General features: G+C 38.6%; 1 protein-coding gene across 6 annotated transcripts in view; it reads left to right on the top strand.

Annotated features, from left to right (window-relative positions):
* The window catches only part of LOC124174359 (cadherin-99C), a 111,178-nt gene extending 95,231 nt beyond the window's left edge, over positions 1–15,947 (top strand). For 4 of the 6 annotated variants that reach the window (XM_046553423.1, XM_046553442.1, XM_046553432.1 and 1 more), the window contains 13 exons: positions 117–404; positions 1,716–2,033; positions 2,118–2,258; positions 2,332–2,616; positions 2,905–3,078; positions 4,027–4,236; positions 4,335–4,466; positions 4,769–4,885; positions 4,973–5,371; positions 6,581–7,209; positions 7,729–7,959; positions 12,022–12,251; positions 13,467–15,947. In XM_046553423.1, the coding sequence (XP_046409379.1) occupies positions 117–404; positions 1,716–2,033; positions 2,118–2,258; positions 2,332–2,616; positions 2,905–3,078; positions 4,027–4,236; positions 4,335–4,466; positions 4,769–4,885; positions 4,973–5,371; positions 6,581–7,209; positions 7,729–7,959; positions 12,022–12,251; positions 13,467–13,816 (3,504 nt within the window). In that variant the 3' untranslated portion in view covers positions 13,817–15,947. Of the gene's footprint in view, positions 1–116; positions 405–1,715; positions 2,034–2,117; positions 2,259–2,331; positions 2,617–2,904; positions 3,079–4,026; positions 4,237–4,334; positions 4,467–4,768; positions 4,886–4,972; positions 5,372–6,580; positions 7,210–7,728; positions 7,960–12,021; positions 12,252–12,298; positions 12,597–12,662; positions 12,682–13,466 lie in introns of those variants that run through there. The other 2 variants (XM_046553461.1, XM_046553451.1) reach the window with 2 other exon arrangements.
* The last annotated feature ends 648 nt before the right edge of the window (positions 15,948–16,595 follow it).

Genomic DNA, 16,595 nt, shown 5'->3' with positions numbered 1-16,595 from the left:
TCAGTTGTTACGACGGCTGTCTTAGTTTGGCGGCTTATGCGTCGGCAGCCTGTGAAGGAATGTGCCATACTTGTCGAATTTCATTCTGCCAAGAAACTCACCTTGAAATATTTCAGAGTCCGGAGGATCCCCAGCCCACCTACACGTTTGAACTGACGACAAACTTCTTCGCGATCGACTCGTCCGGAGTGCTCGTTGTCAACGAGGAGAACCTAGACCGCGACCCGCCAAGTCCTGGACGGTTTCGATTTCAGGTTGTGGCCAGAGAAAAATCCGGCATCGCCGCTTCGTCGCCCTTGTCATTCGTGGTAACCCTTAACGACGTTAATGATAATGCTCCTGTTCTTCCAATGACGGCACCGATCACCGTACAGGCGGGTGAAACGAAGCGAAAAGTTATCAAGGTGAGACATTCATGCCATTTTAGTTTTATTTGCCTTGCATTTGCAAAGTAATTTTTGCACGCGTTTTAAGATCCTCCTGAAAAATGTGGACTTCTCGAGCATCGTGATCTTCGAGAATGTACAGGTACCTCCGTATCTTGAAATCGTCACGACAAAAATCCGTTATTATAGTTCTTACGTTTGAATTGAACTTTAAAATGAAAATTGTCGAATGGATTTCTTATGTCATTGAAATCTGGTTGGTCAGCAAAGATTTGAAAGCCAAAACCAAAATGACACGCCGAAATCTTCGAAAGTCGGACAGTATATCAGTCTTACAGTAGAAAATACTTCAAATGTAAAAGATGCATTTTCTTGAGGACGAATAGCTTTCACCACTGAACAAACAACCCTGATTTATACGAAATCATATGCACGATATATTCGACCTGTCTTTGTAGAACAAAAAACCAATAGAGGATGGCTTTCATGTATTTGTCAGGTATATTAGAATTTTTACTAATCGACCCTGTTTTATTTGATGACTGAATTGATTAAAAAAAAATGTGCCTAATCATTGAATAGAAATGTTTTCATCACCTGATGGATTTACTTAAATGGATATTTAATCGGAGAATATATAAGCACACAAAATTTCTAAGATATGGAAATCGAATCTGGCAACAAAAATGTAGCTTGTAGATGCGAAATTTCGCTTTTCATCAGGTGAACTGTGAATTTCAACTCAAAAGTAAACATTTATATCAGCTTTATGAATTTTGAAAGTATAGTTTTTTTATTAAGAGCTTCGAAAAATAAATGAATTTTACTTTGGCCACGCTATAATTAAAAGTTTTGGATAAAAATTTAAGAACTTCAGAATCGCGACTTAATGGAACTGATTGTGTGAACCGAGATGTCCGCTACTCGATGTAGGGTAGAATTACCGTTTTTGACCACTGCACCATCTTAACCATTTTTGACAAATGTTTTATTTATCACTGATACTATGAATTTATTTCTAATATTACAATATTCTCAATCCAAATATTGAACTAATTATAAAACATTTCTCAACAGTGAATTTATAACGAAACATTTTAACATTCCATTGGAAAATAATTCTTACAATGATTGAAGTTAACTATACATTTTCGTACTACTTTCTGTTTACATTAACATCGATCTGACTACAGATTGATCGATCAACAGCCACATATACGGTATTAAGGTGGCCAAAAATGGTACACCTACCCAAGCTTATCCCGATCGTACCAAATCTTTGTTTCCTTCTAAATAAATGAATACGATTTGCCACGATTACGAAAACAGGTGGAAGCCACCGACAATGACGAGGGTGAAAATGCTGAGATAACCTACAGTATCTATCACGTATCGAACAACGGGATACAGAAGTTCAAGATCGACTCAAAGTCAGGGGTCATAGAGTCCGTAGGCAAACTGAATGCTGGCGAACAGTACAGTATCACGGTCCAGGCTACCGACAACGGTGGAAAGTTTACACAGACCATTGTTGAGGTGAATGTTATCCCGGGACCGAATACCAGGAGTCCTGTCTTCCAGCAGCCAGTCTACGAGGTCCAGGTCAGCGAAGGTGCTTCAATAAACTCTACCGTTGCCACAATCACCGTAAGTATTCGTCCACGTATTTCGAAAAACACGTTCAACATTTTGTCCCAGCTCCTTATCGCTATTTTCGGCAATATTTTCCAGGCCATTGATCCAGAAAACGATCCTGTCTCGTATGCCATTCTCTCTGGGAATGACTTGCGCCAATTTGCGATCGGCGACAAGTCCGGAGTCATAACAGTCATAAGGAAACTTGACAGAGAGGATCTTACGCGTTATCAACTGGTGAGCGACCGTCTTTGCATCCCGGAATACATTCGTCTTCTATGCCAGTATTTTGTATCATTTAAATTTGCAGCTGATCAAAGCGGAGGACACTGGTGGACTGTCGAGCACGGCAACGGTGAATATCAAAGTGACTGACATAAACGACAAGAATCCTGAGTTTGAGAACTTGCCTTACGAGTTTACGGTCAAAGAAGGTGAAGCTAGGAAGCTGATTGGCCGCGTACATGCCTCCGACGCCGATGAAGGCATCAATGCTGAAGTCACTTATTTCGCCCCTGACGATATTCCATTTACCGTAGACCCTGAAACCGGCGACGTTCTGACTAAAATTGCTCTCGATTACGAGCAAAACCACGTAAGTTCTGTCTCCTTATCGCAACCTTTTCTTAGTAGCGCAAATTTCCTTAATACATGTTAAAAGTATTTTAACCACCAAAACTTGCACCTGCTCCAATCAATGCCGTTCATTTCTTGATGAACGCATATGGTTTTAATTTGTCCATCGTGTAACAACAACAGCATTGGTCAACTACCAAGGCACCAACACTCTATTATTGCAAAATTCACGAACCTTTGTTCTGCAAGTATGAAAGATGCATTTTTTTCTGAATTGTAAAAATCACAACAAGACGTCGACTTTCAGGAATATAAATTTGTGGTGACGGCCAGAGACGGAGCTCCGGATCCTCGTCTTGCTACAGCCACGGTGACGGTCCGAGTCATAGATGTTGAGGACGAGGTTCCCATCTTCCACCAGAGTAGCTACGAAGCCCGAGTTAAAGAGAATGTACCCGACTACATGGTCACCCAAGTGATGGTAATTAGTTTCATCTATGGAAGCACTGTTGACTGTCTAACCCGGTATGCAGGCTCTTGGGTCCTTTTGTTTTGAAAAAGAATGATTAAACCCTGATTCGGTCCTGTGCGATTTAAGCGGGTTTATTAGGGTGGTCAAATACAATTCTGGGAGCTGAGTAAGTTGATGTAAGAAAATTTGGAATCAGAGTAAGCGATATAAGTTTCGAATAATTGTTATTCTTTTTTTTTTTTTTTTGGTTTCCCCAAGAAATGGTTTCGGATTACATGTATTAATGACAATCGGACACAGTTTTCCCTTCAACACTTCAACCCACGAAGTAGGAGTTCGTATTGTAAAACCGAATATTGCTTCAAGTGTTCGGAATATCTCATTTCCCAGAATCCAATTTGGTCAACAGCCTCAAAACTGACCTCATAAATATGGTTTGTTGCAGTGCAATTCAAATTTCCGAACTGATTCGGTTCGCAATTAGTAACTAATTCGCGTAAAAATGATAAACATCAAATCTTACGCCAATTTGCTAAAAAGGAAAGAGTCTAGTACTCATTTGGTACTTCAATTGGTAGAGTAATCAAGGTGAACAGAATCAGTTTTGAAATCAAGATATTTAGAAATTTCATTGGTCACCTTTGTTGGACACTTTTGACATCGATAGTACATTGTCGCCTCGTTCACTTTCATCCACACATTTTCCGGATACATGTTCAAACTATTAGATCCCATATGACCATAAAACCTGTTATCGTGATGAACATTCTGTTTCGGATATTCTTGTGTTGGGATAGTTTTGCAAAAAGTCATAGGTGTTACTGAACCGCGTTGCGGGGCCGTTGAATGTGCGGTAACGTAAGAGATGAAAAAAAGGTTCACCCACTGCGAGGAACGTTGAACCGTTGCTCGTATTATATATGCATGGTAATTTGAAGCTGATGCGATTTTTTCCAGGCCGATGATCCGGATACTAAGAAACAGGTTACCTACGTTATCAAGCAAGGAGATACGGATCTTTTCAGTATAGACCCGAAGACCGGGATCATTAAAACGGTTAGAGGTCTAGACTACGAACGAGACAACCAGCACATCCTTCTTGTGGGAACAGCCGAAAACACCAATGATCTACCCGGAGCTACGACCAGAGTCATCGTCAATGTTTTGGTAAGTGAATTCAATCCAGACTCAAACTCAGAACGGGCTTCATCCTTCTCTCAAAATTCAAAACGCACCCTTTCATCTTCGCTAATCTTTATCTGCAGGATATGAACGACATCCCTCCGGTCTTTACCTCAATACCGCGTCCCATCACGCTGGACGACGATGCTCCTATAGGAACAACGGTCATCAATCTTGTTGCTACGGACTCCGACGGTACTGCTCCAGGAAACCAGGTATGACGATGATGGCTTGTTACACACATATAGAGCAGTCCACGGCAACTCAGTACATTTCTGACTCCTACCCACCGGTGATCTTGTTTTCGAGTTAGGATTTTATACTTGCATTTAACACTATGAACAATCGGCACGTTCCAATTTCTCACACCTTTCCGATAGTTTATCGGATTAATAACTAATTTATCGCTGAACTATGATAGTTTCCTTAGGAGATCTACAATGTCACTATTCGGTCAGCGTTACTCAGTCGGGAGTTTCGTACGTCCAAACTTGATTAAGAGGCAATTTGCTTTTAGGTGCGCTACGAGATAATTGGTCGAGGTATTGCGAACAAGTACTTTCTCGTAGACCCCGACACCGGAGTGCTCAGAGTTCGCGATGATCTGCGCAAGGAGACGAACTCCGAGTACCAGGTAATATGTTCGACCGGACGAAGTTATTCCGAAGTACGAAACAGAGAATTCAACGATTGACTAACTAATATATTCTCGTTTCACCAGGTCGACGTTAAGGCCCATGACCTTGGCGAACCTCAGCTGTCCTCGGTTACGACGGTGCGCATCTCGGTGCGACACGTCGCCACTGTGCCACCTGAGATTGGCTTGGGTTTCGCCGAGGATTCGTACACGGTAGAAATCCCCGAAGACGCAACTGATAACACTTTGATAAAAACTCTGACGATCATCAACAACCATGCCCACGACACTCCGCCGCTCAAGTGCGCCATCTATAGTGGCAATGACGACGGATTATTCGATGCCAATATCACGGAGGAACGAAACTGTGCCTTAAAACTTAAGAGAGGAGCGCTTGACTACGAAACCACGGAATCGTATCGCATCAAAATCAAACTCGAATCACTGTCTGGTCTTGTCAACGCCGACCGGAACGTAACCACGGTGAGTGCATTTCAAAGCCACGAAGTTAGATAGTCACCGGAGTTTGTGGAATGATATTTAGCACATTGTCGAGTCGGAAAGGTTGATGGGGTTTTTATCAAGGATTCCATGAACGCCAATTTTGTTGGAAGTGTGATCCGGTATTGTCAAGAAATTTCCGATTTTAGAGGCAAGCGGACATACCGTTCGTCCAAGATCAGATATTTCATTTGATTTGTTCACAACTTGCCGTTTCTCTGTTTCCAGATATATAAGGAAGTTATTGTAATCACTTCGAAAATGAAAGGTTGAGTTTTCACTAGATCTCGACGTTTAAAGATCTAGAGAATCACCTCCGATCACACCTGAGTGCGCGTATGTATGCTTGGATGTATGTGATCAAGTTTTTTGTTCGACGACATCTCGAGAACCAGTAACTGGATTTCCATGATTTCGATCTCAATCGTCGCGGCTTTTCTTAGAAACTTAGAAGTGCTTAGATTTTGGCTTTAATCAGTTCGGTACTTTTGAATTATTTAGATAGCAAAATTCCAAACAGTAAAACAAAAGTGATGATATCTTGAGGATAAATGAACTGATTCGTATGAAAATTGGTATCGCAAGGTTTGTTTAGGTCGCTGATCACGAATCTAGAGTCAGATTTGAAAAATTAAAATTTGGCGTATTCAGTACACCAAAAAAAATTTAAAACATTTGGATTTTGATGAAAATTGGTAATTGAAGGTTTTTTGGGTCGCTGCTCATGAATCTGAGGTCAAATGTGCGAAATCCAAAATAGCGAAGAAAAAAATCTAAAAATATTCGGATTTTAGTAGAAATTAGTGGATCGAGGTTCTTTGGATCCCCGACAACGAATCCAAGGTTAGCCTCCTAAAATTTGTAATGGTGTATCCATTACAGTGATTCAAAATAAAAAATAACCGTCATATTTCAGTGTGATATGGTACCTGACAGCTTTTGAATCGTTAATGACGGATCTGAATTTGTAGATCGAAATTCGAATTGGATATTATTATTTGTTTTCTGTGAACTTGGAATCTGCGGTGTGAAAACGGGAAGTTCGAGGGCTGGCTCACGGTTAGCTTAAAGCCGCTCGTTTCCTTAGCAGTCAAACGCTTACAATCTACAAAAATGTTGGAAATTTTGTAATTTCTACTTTTACCCAAGAATTCACAGCATTCATACAACCCATTACTTGAATTGTTGCAGGTTAAGATCCAGGTACTCGACGTAAACGATAACAAGCCAAACTTCGTCTTCCCAGAAGAAGGTAAAGCGTTGACGAAGGGCAGATATTTCGCGGCTATTCCAAGGACAGCGCAATTCTCGTCGACAGTTGTTCAGGTGAAGGCACAGGACAAGGACAATGGAAAGTACGGAAAGCTTGAGTACAGGATACTGAAGGGACGTGGTTCTGACTACTTTGCGATAGACGGCTTTTCCGGCATCATCCGGACGGCAAGCACCTTCGACAACGTCGACAACTCGGAACTGCCATTCAAATTCAACGTCCAAGTCAGGGACAATCCGAACTCAACAACAGATTCGAACGCCATTGAGGCACCGGTGATAGTAAATTTGATTGGACGTGAAAACCTCCTGGTTCTCGTCGTCGAGGATGCGTCAGCCGATATGCTGCAGAAGGAAGTGCCCAAGATCGCGTCAGTCATCGAGGAAAAGACCGGACTCCTAGTCGGTGTTGAAAGAGTAGCCGTCCGGCATTCAATCACCAAGAATGGCACCGTTGAGACCATTCCAGGGGACTCGAATTTCTATTTCTACGTGATCGACCCCGTCACCGAGAAAATCCTCGAAGGAAACAGCTCGCAGATGCAAAGGCAAGTCTCTTCGCAACCGTTTCATCGATCGAATGATCGGAAATTCAAAGTCAGCTTCAGTGAGATATCGTAAAAAATAATATCACCTGGTTTTTGAATTACTGTAGCCAAAGCTACAAAGTGGTTTTTTGGTTTTTCCATCACTAAACATTTTCACTGATTTTTGTCCTAGAGTTCACTCAATTCGTTTGGTGAGCGGGCAAATTTATTCGTGGGAGTGAAATATCTGTTCAGAGAATTCCGAGTGGCTGCTTAAGTAGCAATGTGTAATTCATTTCACGGAATGCATAATATCCCGGGATAATTATAACGTACATTATTTTGTGATACAACTGCCCAGGCAGCTGCGAACACAGCTGTGCAAACACAGTGTATACTAATTTTGTTATTTCGCGTATTGTTTTTTTTTTTTGTTCTCATTTGGCCTTTTCACCCGAATTTTTCACAGTTACTTGAAATTTCCGTATGAAATAGTCGTGTGGCTTTGTGGCTTTACTTACGTTGTAAATTTTTTTTCAGAGTACTTTTGAACAAGCCTGCCATATCCAGCATCACCTTTGACGTGTCCACCCTGATCCACGCAACTGCCACCAATATCCACGTGCCCGTGTCGCTACCTGAACCCGTCGTCAAGCAGACCACCATTGCATTCAGCGGCGAAGTCTTTCCTTATGCTCTGATTGTCATCGCTTGCGTTATTCTTGTCCTAGGGATCGCTGGGATCATTTATATTTGCGTGTCCTGGTCGAGGTGAGTGGGTGTATTTTATCTTTCGTAAATTTCAACGATCATATGTAACTTCTACTGATTGACGGTTTCCAACTGGCCCGGATGAAAAACTCAAAATTTGATTAAAAAATCTCAATCCGCGGACGTTGGAAATTTTTTTTTTTTCAAATTCACCACTAACTTAAAAATTCAGGATTAGATGCGGAAACTCTGGAATTATTTGGAACAAAATTTGCTGGTAAATTCTTAGGTTCACTGCAAATTTCTCTCAGCTATTATGGTTTGATAATGTTTTCCAAATAATTCCAAAAACTTTGAACCCACAGGATTTTACGGAGTCTCAGCGATTGAGTGTTAATCACAATATCAAAAAATTTGTCATGTGAGCTGCATAAGGTATTTTTTATGTATATAATTGTCAAGGTGAAGATAATGATGTAGATTAAAATAGTTGCACGCTAGCGAATTTCATTCCAATAGCGAGAATTTATACCGTATACATTTTTTGTAAATATCACAGTAATTATTCAATCAAGCTGAGCCGTAGGATTTACACTATAAAACAGACTACTATAATGGATAGCAATTAATGAAATCAATAAATGAATAGATAAAATTCAAATTTAGATCCAAGTGTTCATCCTAAACACTTGAGATAAAGTTTAATTTCGTGAATTCTGGTGCGTTGTGAAATTCAATAATTCCATGAAAGCCGTTGGAATCATTCGAGCGACGCTTCTTTCGGCTCGCTTTACAATGGGAAAATATCTGATTATTCAGACAGCTGAGAAGAGCCCGAGATTGAAATCCAAACAGTTACATCTTTCGTTTCTTCTACTGTTAAACCCTCGTGCAAACAGATTTCATATTATTGACGCTCACCAGAATTTTCTGCTACCGCACGTACGGAATAATGTTTCTAAAATCTCGGGAACGTTATTCTAAGGTTTCAGTCGAGTGGTTAAACAAATTTGGTGGAAAATTGGTGTCTCGATTCGAAATGGCGAACAAATCAAATGGCTCAACGAGTAAGCTCATGTAGACAAACGAAGTTTCTCACTTTTCGAAATTACTGTCGTGAAAAAACAGAATCAGAATAAAAAGGTGAATACTACATCCTGCTGGAAAAGAATCATAAAATCTGATTGAAAAAAAAAAAAAATTGCGTGAAGAAACGATGAGTATGTGTCACTGAAATTCCTAAAAATTACTAGTGGCAGTTTATTCGAACTGAGCTGATAGAGTCAGGAATTCATGGTAATTAAAACTCGTAAACTTTAATGCGTGATCGAAATTGGAAAACATGTTCAATCTTATAAATTCATTATTTCAGAATTTTCATAAAATTTCTGATTGAATATATATGTATGTCAATCGTAATATCGGAATGAAGTTTGACCATCATCCGTTCTGACGGATGTATTGTGAGAATTATCTTATAAATTAATTGTTGAATTATGCAACGCTTATGTTTTCTCGTAAGCAGTCGTATCAGAAAATTATCGCGTCCCTCGGAAACTTTCATCCATTCTTAAATTCTCTTTAAAAAAAGATTAAATTACTATGAAATTTTAGGACTCTTTTTCAGCAGGGCAGGCTTGATAGAAGAAGAATAATACGATCTACATGGAGAGACTTTTGGAATCGTTTCATACATTTCTTACAACTTATGTTATTCGAAATACTGATTTTTAAACTTATTTTTGAAAATTTGTTATTTATCCCTATCACTTTTTTACACTCTCAATTTTCCATTGGTCAATCGTTATACTGTTTCAAAAAGTACAATACCAACTCTTCTTCTTCAAGATTATAATAATTCATGTAGAAATACTACGATTTATTATTGTAGAAATTACTATTTCAGTACCTCAATTATCCCTAAATTCGTACATTTCATTGTAATTATGGATAAGCAATAAAAAGCAAACAATTGTACCAAAAGTCTCCCCACGTAGAGCTACGGAAAGATTCATGCGAAGATCACCTGACGAAGATCTCAGGTGCTCAGAGGGTTCGTTAATTTCATCAACTTACGTGACCTATTCGTATTTCTTTGGAATGGAGTCAGATCATGTCTCCAGTTGTTCGTAATTCACGTGTATTAGATGCATTCTCACAGCGATTGTCACGGATTCATGCAACGTGAGACTATTACGCAACGAAACACGGTCGAGCGGGGTGATGTACAAAGTGACGATGCGACGCGTCTGAAATGCGAATTCTTATCGCGCGTGTCACAGCCAAAACTTCCTCAAAGCGATTGAAAAACTTGTTAAGAAAGCCAAATTTTAGGGTTGCAATAGATGAAGAGGAAATTTTCGATAAATACTTTTGTATATTAAAATATCGGAAATTTGCATAAAAATTGAGAAAAAGTTACGAAAAATAATTACGTTGCTAAAATCAAGCAATATAACGGTATAAGAGGAGTTCAGAGAATCTAAAACAAAAGAACAATTAAGGCATTCGTCCGAATTACTGATTATCTCTCGATATATTCAGTTAATTATTATTCGTGAAACGTGGGAAATCACGATCTTCTGTTCAGCAGACTTTAATACATTAATTTACATCGATAATCCCACATCTTACAATTGGAAAGGAAAATAATCAGTCATTGAAGCGTATCTTCGCTGAACAGTATTTTCAGAGACAGTCACACAAAAAATTATAAAGTCAATTCGAGGACAATGAAGTTTTTTAAAAGAAAGCTTAGGGATGTACGTTTCAAAGGATCAACAGGATTTATAAAAACAGAAGGTTGTGAGGTTTACATGTTACACATAGAATAACAATACGGTTCAGAACATCCTGAAACTGTTTAGGACGAACAAAAAAAGGTATGCGAAAAAACAAAAAGAATTTCGCCGAAAATCGTGGAACGCCAAAATTCGAAAATTATGTGTGAATATCTCCCAATTTACCTAATTCTCCCATTTCCAAAATATCTCCCATTTTTACGTTCGGAATCCTGGTTATTTCTAATTTTCGGTTTTTCTGATATTTTACATTCGCTAGTTGATTAAACCACGCTGTGTGAGTATAGTTTAATTTTCAGAACTTTAATTTTCGAAACTTTGATTTCTTGTAACTTGAATGATCGGAATCATGCATTTTGGAACTTTGAGCCGTCGGGTTTCCGACCATTCGAAACTTTGATGTTTCGTAAAAGTTTGATTTTCTTACTTGAAGTTTCACCACCAAATAATCCGAAATTAGGCTCTTGCGGAACTTTTAAAATTCGGAACTTGAACCCCGTCCCATTCACGCAAATTACTCAGTAGGTACGTACTCACATTACATGAGTAAATGTATCTAAAAAAACAGTCATATTGCAGATCCGTGCACGCTGCACTCACAAAATTATTCGTATTACTGAAAATTACTAAACGTTCAAAGAACTTGCGGCGCACAGTTAAAATAGTACCTTGTAACTGCCCGAATAGCGAATTGTCAAGTGCAGTAGGAAAATATCGTTTTCAATTTTCTCCCACGGACGCTGCTGGCCTCAATTTCATTAAAGTTTTTCTCGAGCCCGAGCCTGCTTGCGTTGCCATATCCGGGCTCAGGGTCATCGCAATTCTTGGCTTAACATGTACTGAATGTCGGACTCGATTAAGCAATTAGGAGTAACACTAAATTCAATGGAGTACGCGCCGACAGTTTGACTCTCCCAGCTTTTCGCTCAATTACACTTACAGAGCTACCGTGTTTGAATTCAAGCAGATTGCGAGTGGATGGCTGATTCAGATAACGGGAATAGGCATTGTTATCTGTAGAATTTCAGCACTCTGCTGACCCCGAATGTCATGGTGGACTGGCCAGAAAATTTCATTTGACTTAGCAGCGTCTTCTCTGTTATCAAATTTTGTTCCGTAGTTAAAGATGTCGAATCCAAACGATCGATACTAAAAGGTTGAAACTTTTCAGCAACGTGACCAGTGTTGATGCCTGATCAAAGAACAGCTGGCACCCATTGGAACTGGAAAGAAAACAATTATAGGTTTTCGATTCAGGCCAAAAATGTTCAATTCAGGCCCATCAACGACTATTTGAAAAATGTTTGATGTGATTTTTTAGGTACAAAGCCTACAAGGAGCGCATGCAAAGGATGTACGTAGTGCCAAGGTACGATCCTGTCTACGTAGAGCCTAATCTCAAGGAGTACGAAACTCAGGTATTGCAAATGAGTGTACCGGTCGATGACAACGACAGCTATAACGATCTACAGCTTGATTTCAGCAACAAAAATCATGCTTTCAGTCTCGACAACGTAAGCTACATAACAAAGGACCATGGAGGTAGTACCGGTGAGTTCACACGTAGTTATTTCATTTGTTTTTTTGTCGTGCCATAGCCGGAAATGTTAGTTAAACGGACCAGAAACAGAAGGGGAGAGGGAGACAGAGAGATAATGCTTTTTATTAAGCGCTTTGGGAATGCTCCCTTACAGCGCGACAGTGTAATACATTGGTAGCAAAATATTATATATGAAACGTAGTACGGAGCTCCTTTAGAATTAGAATTAAAATAGAATAATATAAAATAAAATCGTCTTAAATAAAGTAAAATAGGATAAAATAAAGTGAAATAAAATAGAATAAAATGAAGTAAGGTATAATTAGATAAAAATGAAATGGGTGCATGTGTCCTGGAGGTAAAAATATATAGATCAACTAATGTCATTAAAAACTCAGGGAAAACAATTTTACAATTTCCAGATGTAATCTACGCGTCCGAGGCCAAAAGGCCTGACCTCATTTCAGGGAGAGAGAGAAAGAGAGAGAGTGAGAAGTGTCAGTCATGGCAAATCATCGAATACACGTTATTTTTTGATATAGGCAATATTTCAGATTTTCAACGATTGCAGAATGTTCAATTACTCTTCCAAGGCCCAAATCTTCGCGATTATCCAGTTATTCAGTAGGATAAAATTCTGTCATTAGGCATCAAAAGCCATTTCACGCACCTATAGATACGATGATTTACTCGACACCAGAGCTTCCAAAAGAGTCCATTTACAAAACTTTGATCACTATCTCTTCCATCATTTTCATTACAACAACTGACGATTTCAATTCTTTCATCATTTGTGGTGTTTTTCTACTGGAATAGTTAATCTCCGAAAAGTAGCATTCATTTTGCTTGGATACACCTTGATTAACCGGGGTCATACCTTTTAAAATCCTGAGTGCATCAGACTTTTTTTTATGTGCGTGTGATTCTGAACTATCACAATTATATCGCACCGGCGAAAGATCTACGATCATTCTTTATATTTGTGTTATTGAAGTCAGATGATTGCGAAAGTATATATTCAAATATGAACAACGTTTGAAATATAAAAAATATTTGACAATAAAATCTTTGATCTTATTGGTATATACCTCTTCATATATATCGCAGTACCGAATTTTTACCTCTGTGAATAATTAATCAAGTAATCCTGATCATCCCTGTATAAAAACAAGATTGTATCACTGATAAAATATCAAGTAGAAAAATTTTTCTCTTCTGTCCTGTAGGCCAACAGAGTCCGGTGAGTTCGGAGGCAGCAACAACAGCGCGAGCATCTAGCATAGCTGGAAACCACGGCGAATCAAACGCCCAGTCCTTGCGTCGCAATACCCTTGGAAGAAAAAATGTGAACCTGAATAACATGAACAATATGAACAATATGAACACACTGAATAGTCACAGTAACCTGAGCCACGACACGCCGGTGCTCAACCCGCTTTACAGCCACGGCGACGATCTGCTCAACCCGAGTTCGTCGAACGACAACGTGACGTTTAGGGAAAGAAAGGACTATTCCCACTTGGGATTCACATACCTGGGCGACCAGAGTCCCGTAGAAACTACGACGGAGTTGTAGTAAGCCATAGGAATGAAAATCCCAGGGGGAAAACGGCCACAACCGGATGATATACAGGCTGGTTCCGTTTCGCGTGCAGGGAGGAAACGTGGCGAAACCAAGAAGATTCGCTTTGGTCGTATCGAGTTACTTGGGAATCGGAAAGATTGCCGCAAAGTGGGCACGTTGTGAAAAGATTCGCTATATTCGATGACAATTGACGAAAGACAACACCGAAGAACGTGTTTTCAGAGTGTGAGTTAATATTTACTGATTCGAGCGGTGTTGGATTGACATCATTGGAATGGACATTTTTTTTGGCAGTGTGACACTCGTTAAATCGTGAAGTGGATTATCTGGACGGATAAATAAATTGGACGGAACTTGAGTGTCGCAGATAATATGGACGTACAACGATGTCGTCATCGCGATAATACTTATGACTGTAAAGTGTACTTAACTACTATTATACGTTTTTTATCCACTAAATAGTAAAGAAAGTATGCACTTGTGTAATATACACAGCTGCGGATTATGTTTTTGTTTGTTGCTATTTTATTATCGAAGATATTGTAAAAATAATTAATCGAGTAATTGTTTATACAGCGAATGTGTGTATGCTGATGTGCGGCGGAAATATTTTTTTTTATTGTTATTAGTCTTTATCTGTATAATAATAACGCATTACTAACGAGAGGTTACAAGTGAGACGATAAATCGTATTAGTTTAGTACTTAACTGAAACCGATATTCTATACTATTCATGCAACAAATACGTATATTTCATTGATATATTATTAGGAACGGTAATATTGAATCACAATGATTGCTCGGATATGTAATTCGAAAAATTCTTTACTCACAATTATGGTATCCATCAGTAGTCAATAACCGTCCATTAGGTTAGGAGTTAAGTTATAGGTATACATCATTACATGTGTACAATGAAAGTAAGTGAAATCGTTACGCAGTAATCGAACGCTTTGAAGATTATAACTGCTGGCCTGGTAATGTAATATGTATCTGGGGCTTTTCACGAAAACTGGGCCAACTCCAAACCTCCGTTTTTTTATCCCTCCAGGGATTTGTTACACTATGTAAGATTATCGTGACTGACTTCTTTCAAGAACTTTCGTGTGCCCCGTTCCTGAGTCCCCAAGATTCAAAATTTGGCTTTTTACGATATCCAAAATTCAACCAAGTGCATGGAATACTATGAAATATGTCAAAAAATTTCAAAATGTCTGTATGAACTGAATCATTGTTAGCTTCATTCGTGCGTCAAGTTTTATTATTAGTATCATTTTTTTTTTAATATTCATCGCAAATTCATCTTAAGCAGCTCACCTTCAACTCTTGCGAGAATTATATTCTTCTCTTTTTTTAACAGTGCAAGTGAAACTGGTGTGTATCTGATATTAATGAATATTAGTAAGCTCGCGTGTAGGCATATATAAGTCATCGAAATTGTGTAATATTTGTCAAAAGTTTTTTATGTGCCTTTTGAAATCGATAGTTCTCTAGTCATGACTGATCGATTTTCAATGAAAAAAATGGAATCTAAAACGACGCGGTACGCATTTTCATTGCATCATGTGTACGCAGGAATTTGAGGTTCGATAGAATGAGCTAACGAGTAATATTTCATCTTCGTTTCGGCGTGCCTAATTATCACTAGTTCTCTAAGTTCTTTTCAGGATTCACACTGAAAATAATGCGCAGCAATGTCAAATATTTCAAATCACTTTCGCTTGTAAAATTTCACAAAACAGCGTTAATTGGAAAAAAATGTCCAAATTGTACTGCTCTCGAGTTTTAGCAAGTTTGATATCGATTATTTGAATAATCTAAACTTTTGAATCTTGACATCTTCCGGCACGAACTTTCATTGAAAGAAAAAATAAGTAATACACTTGACATTACTGAACGCGATTTTGGGCTCAAATTGAAAAACCGAGAACTCTCAAACTCATTAATGCGAGCACGAGCTGCGGTCAGCTTTATGCAAGCTGCGTAATAGTCGAAATATCGCCGTTGAATTTTATCAGATGTAGGTCGATAGCATAATATTATATTTAATTAAACGAAACGGAGAAATTATTGTAAAAATTTGTTGATAATTATTAATAAAAAATCATTATATTTACCTAAATGATGAACGTTCAAAATTAGGTAATCGTCCTACGGGTCGTCTAAAGTGGAGCATCACTCGGTAACTTTACATCCTGTTCCCACGGTTAAATGAAGAGGTGACATTTAGCAAACAAAAAAGATCTACCATTCGCGTGGTTGAATCTTAGCTCTCAACATATTTCAGCCATGAGTACTGTGCTATTTGTTGTGATACGAATCGTCGTAACTTGCAAATTAAATTCAAACTTCTGACTGTAGATGATAGCCAACTTGAAGTGTATTTTCTTGTCTTTCGGTTTTCGTTAAAATATAACTAATATTTTTGCGCGGTATATAATTTGTAATGTGTACAAATCACCGATTTCTACTTTTTAACCTCGCTCACTCGTTCGGTTACCATTATTGCTTGAAATGATCTATGCCCATTTTCGCGTGAACATAAATTCACACATAATCCCGGTGAGTTCCTCCGACTTTTACAATTTTATATCAGTCTTAAGATCGTTGACAGCACCTGTCAGTTATCGAGGACTAATAATAACGTCACTCGTCGACCATAATAACGTCAAGAATATTTCAGTCACGATTTCACCTCTGACAAAAAGCTGAAAAGTCTGAACCTAAAACTGAATAAAACAGAAGCAATGTGAGAGTATAATTTGAAATC

Source organism: Neodiprion fabricii, chromosome 1 (assembly GCF_021155785.1).
Source record: "Neodiprion fabricii isolate iyNeoFabr1 chromosome 1, iyNeoFabr1.1, whole genome shotgun sequence".
NCBI classification, from domain to species: Eukaryota; Metazoa; Arthropoda; class Insecta; order Hymenoptera; family Diprionidae; genus Neodiprion; species Neodiprion fabricii.
The sequence above is the reverse complement of the archived record's forward strand: the minus strand, read 5'-3'. Positions and strand labels throughout refer to the sequence as shown.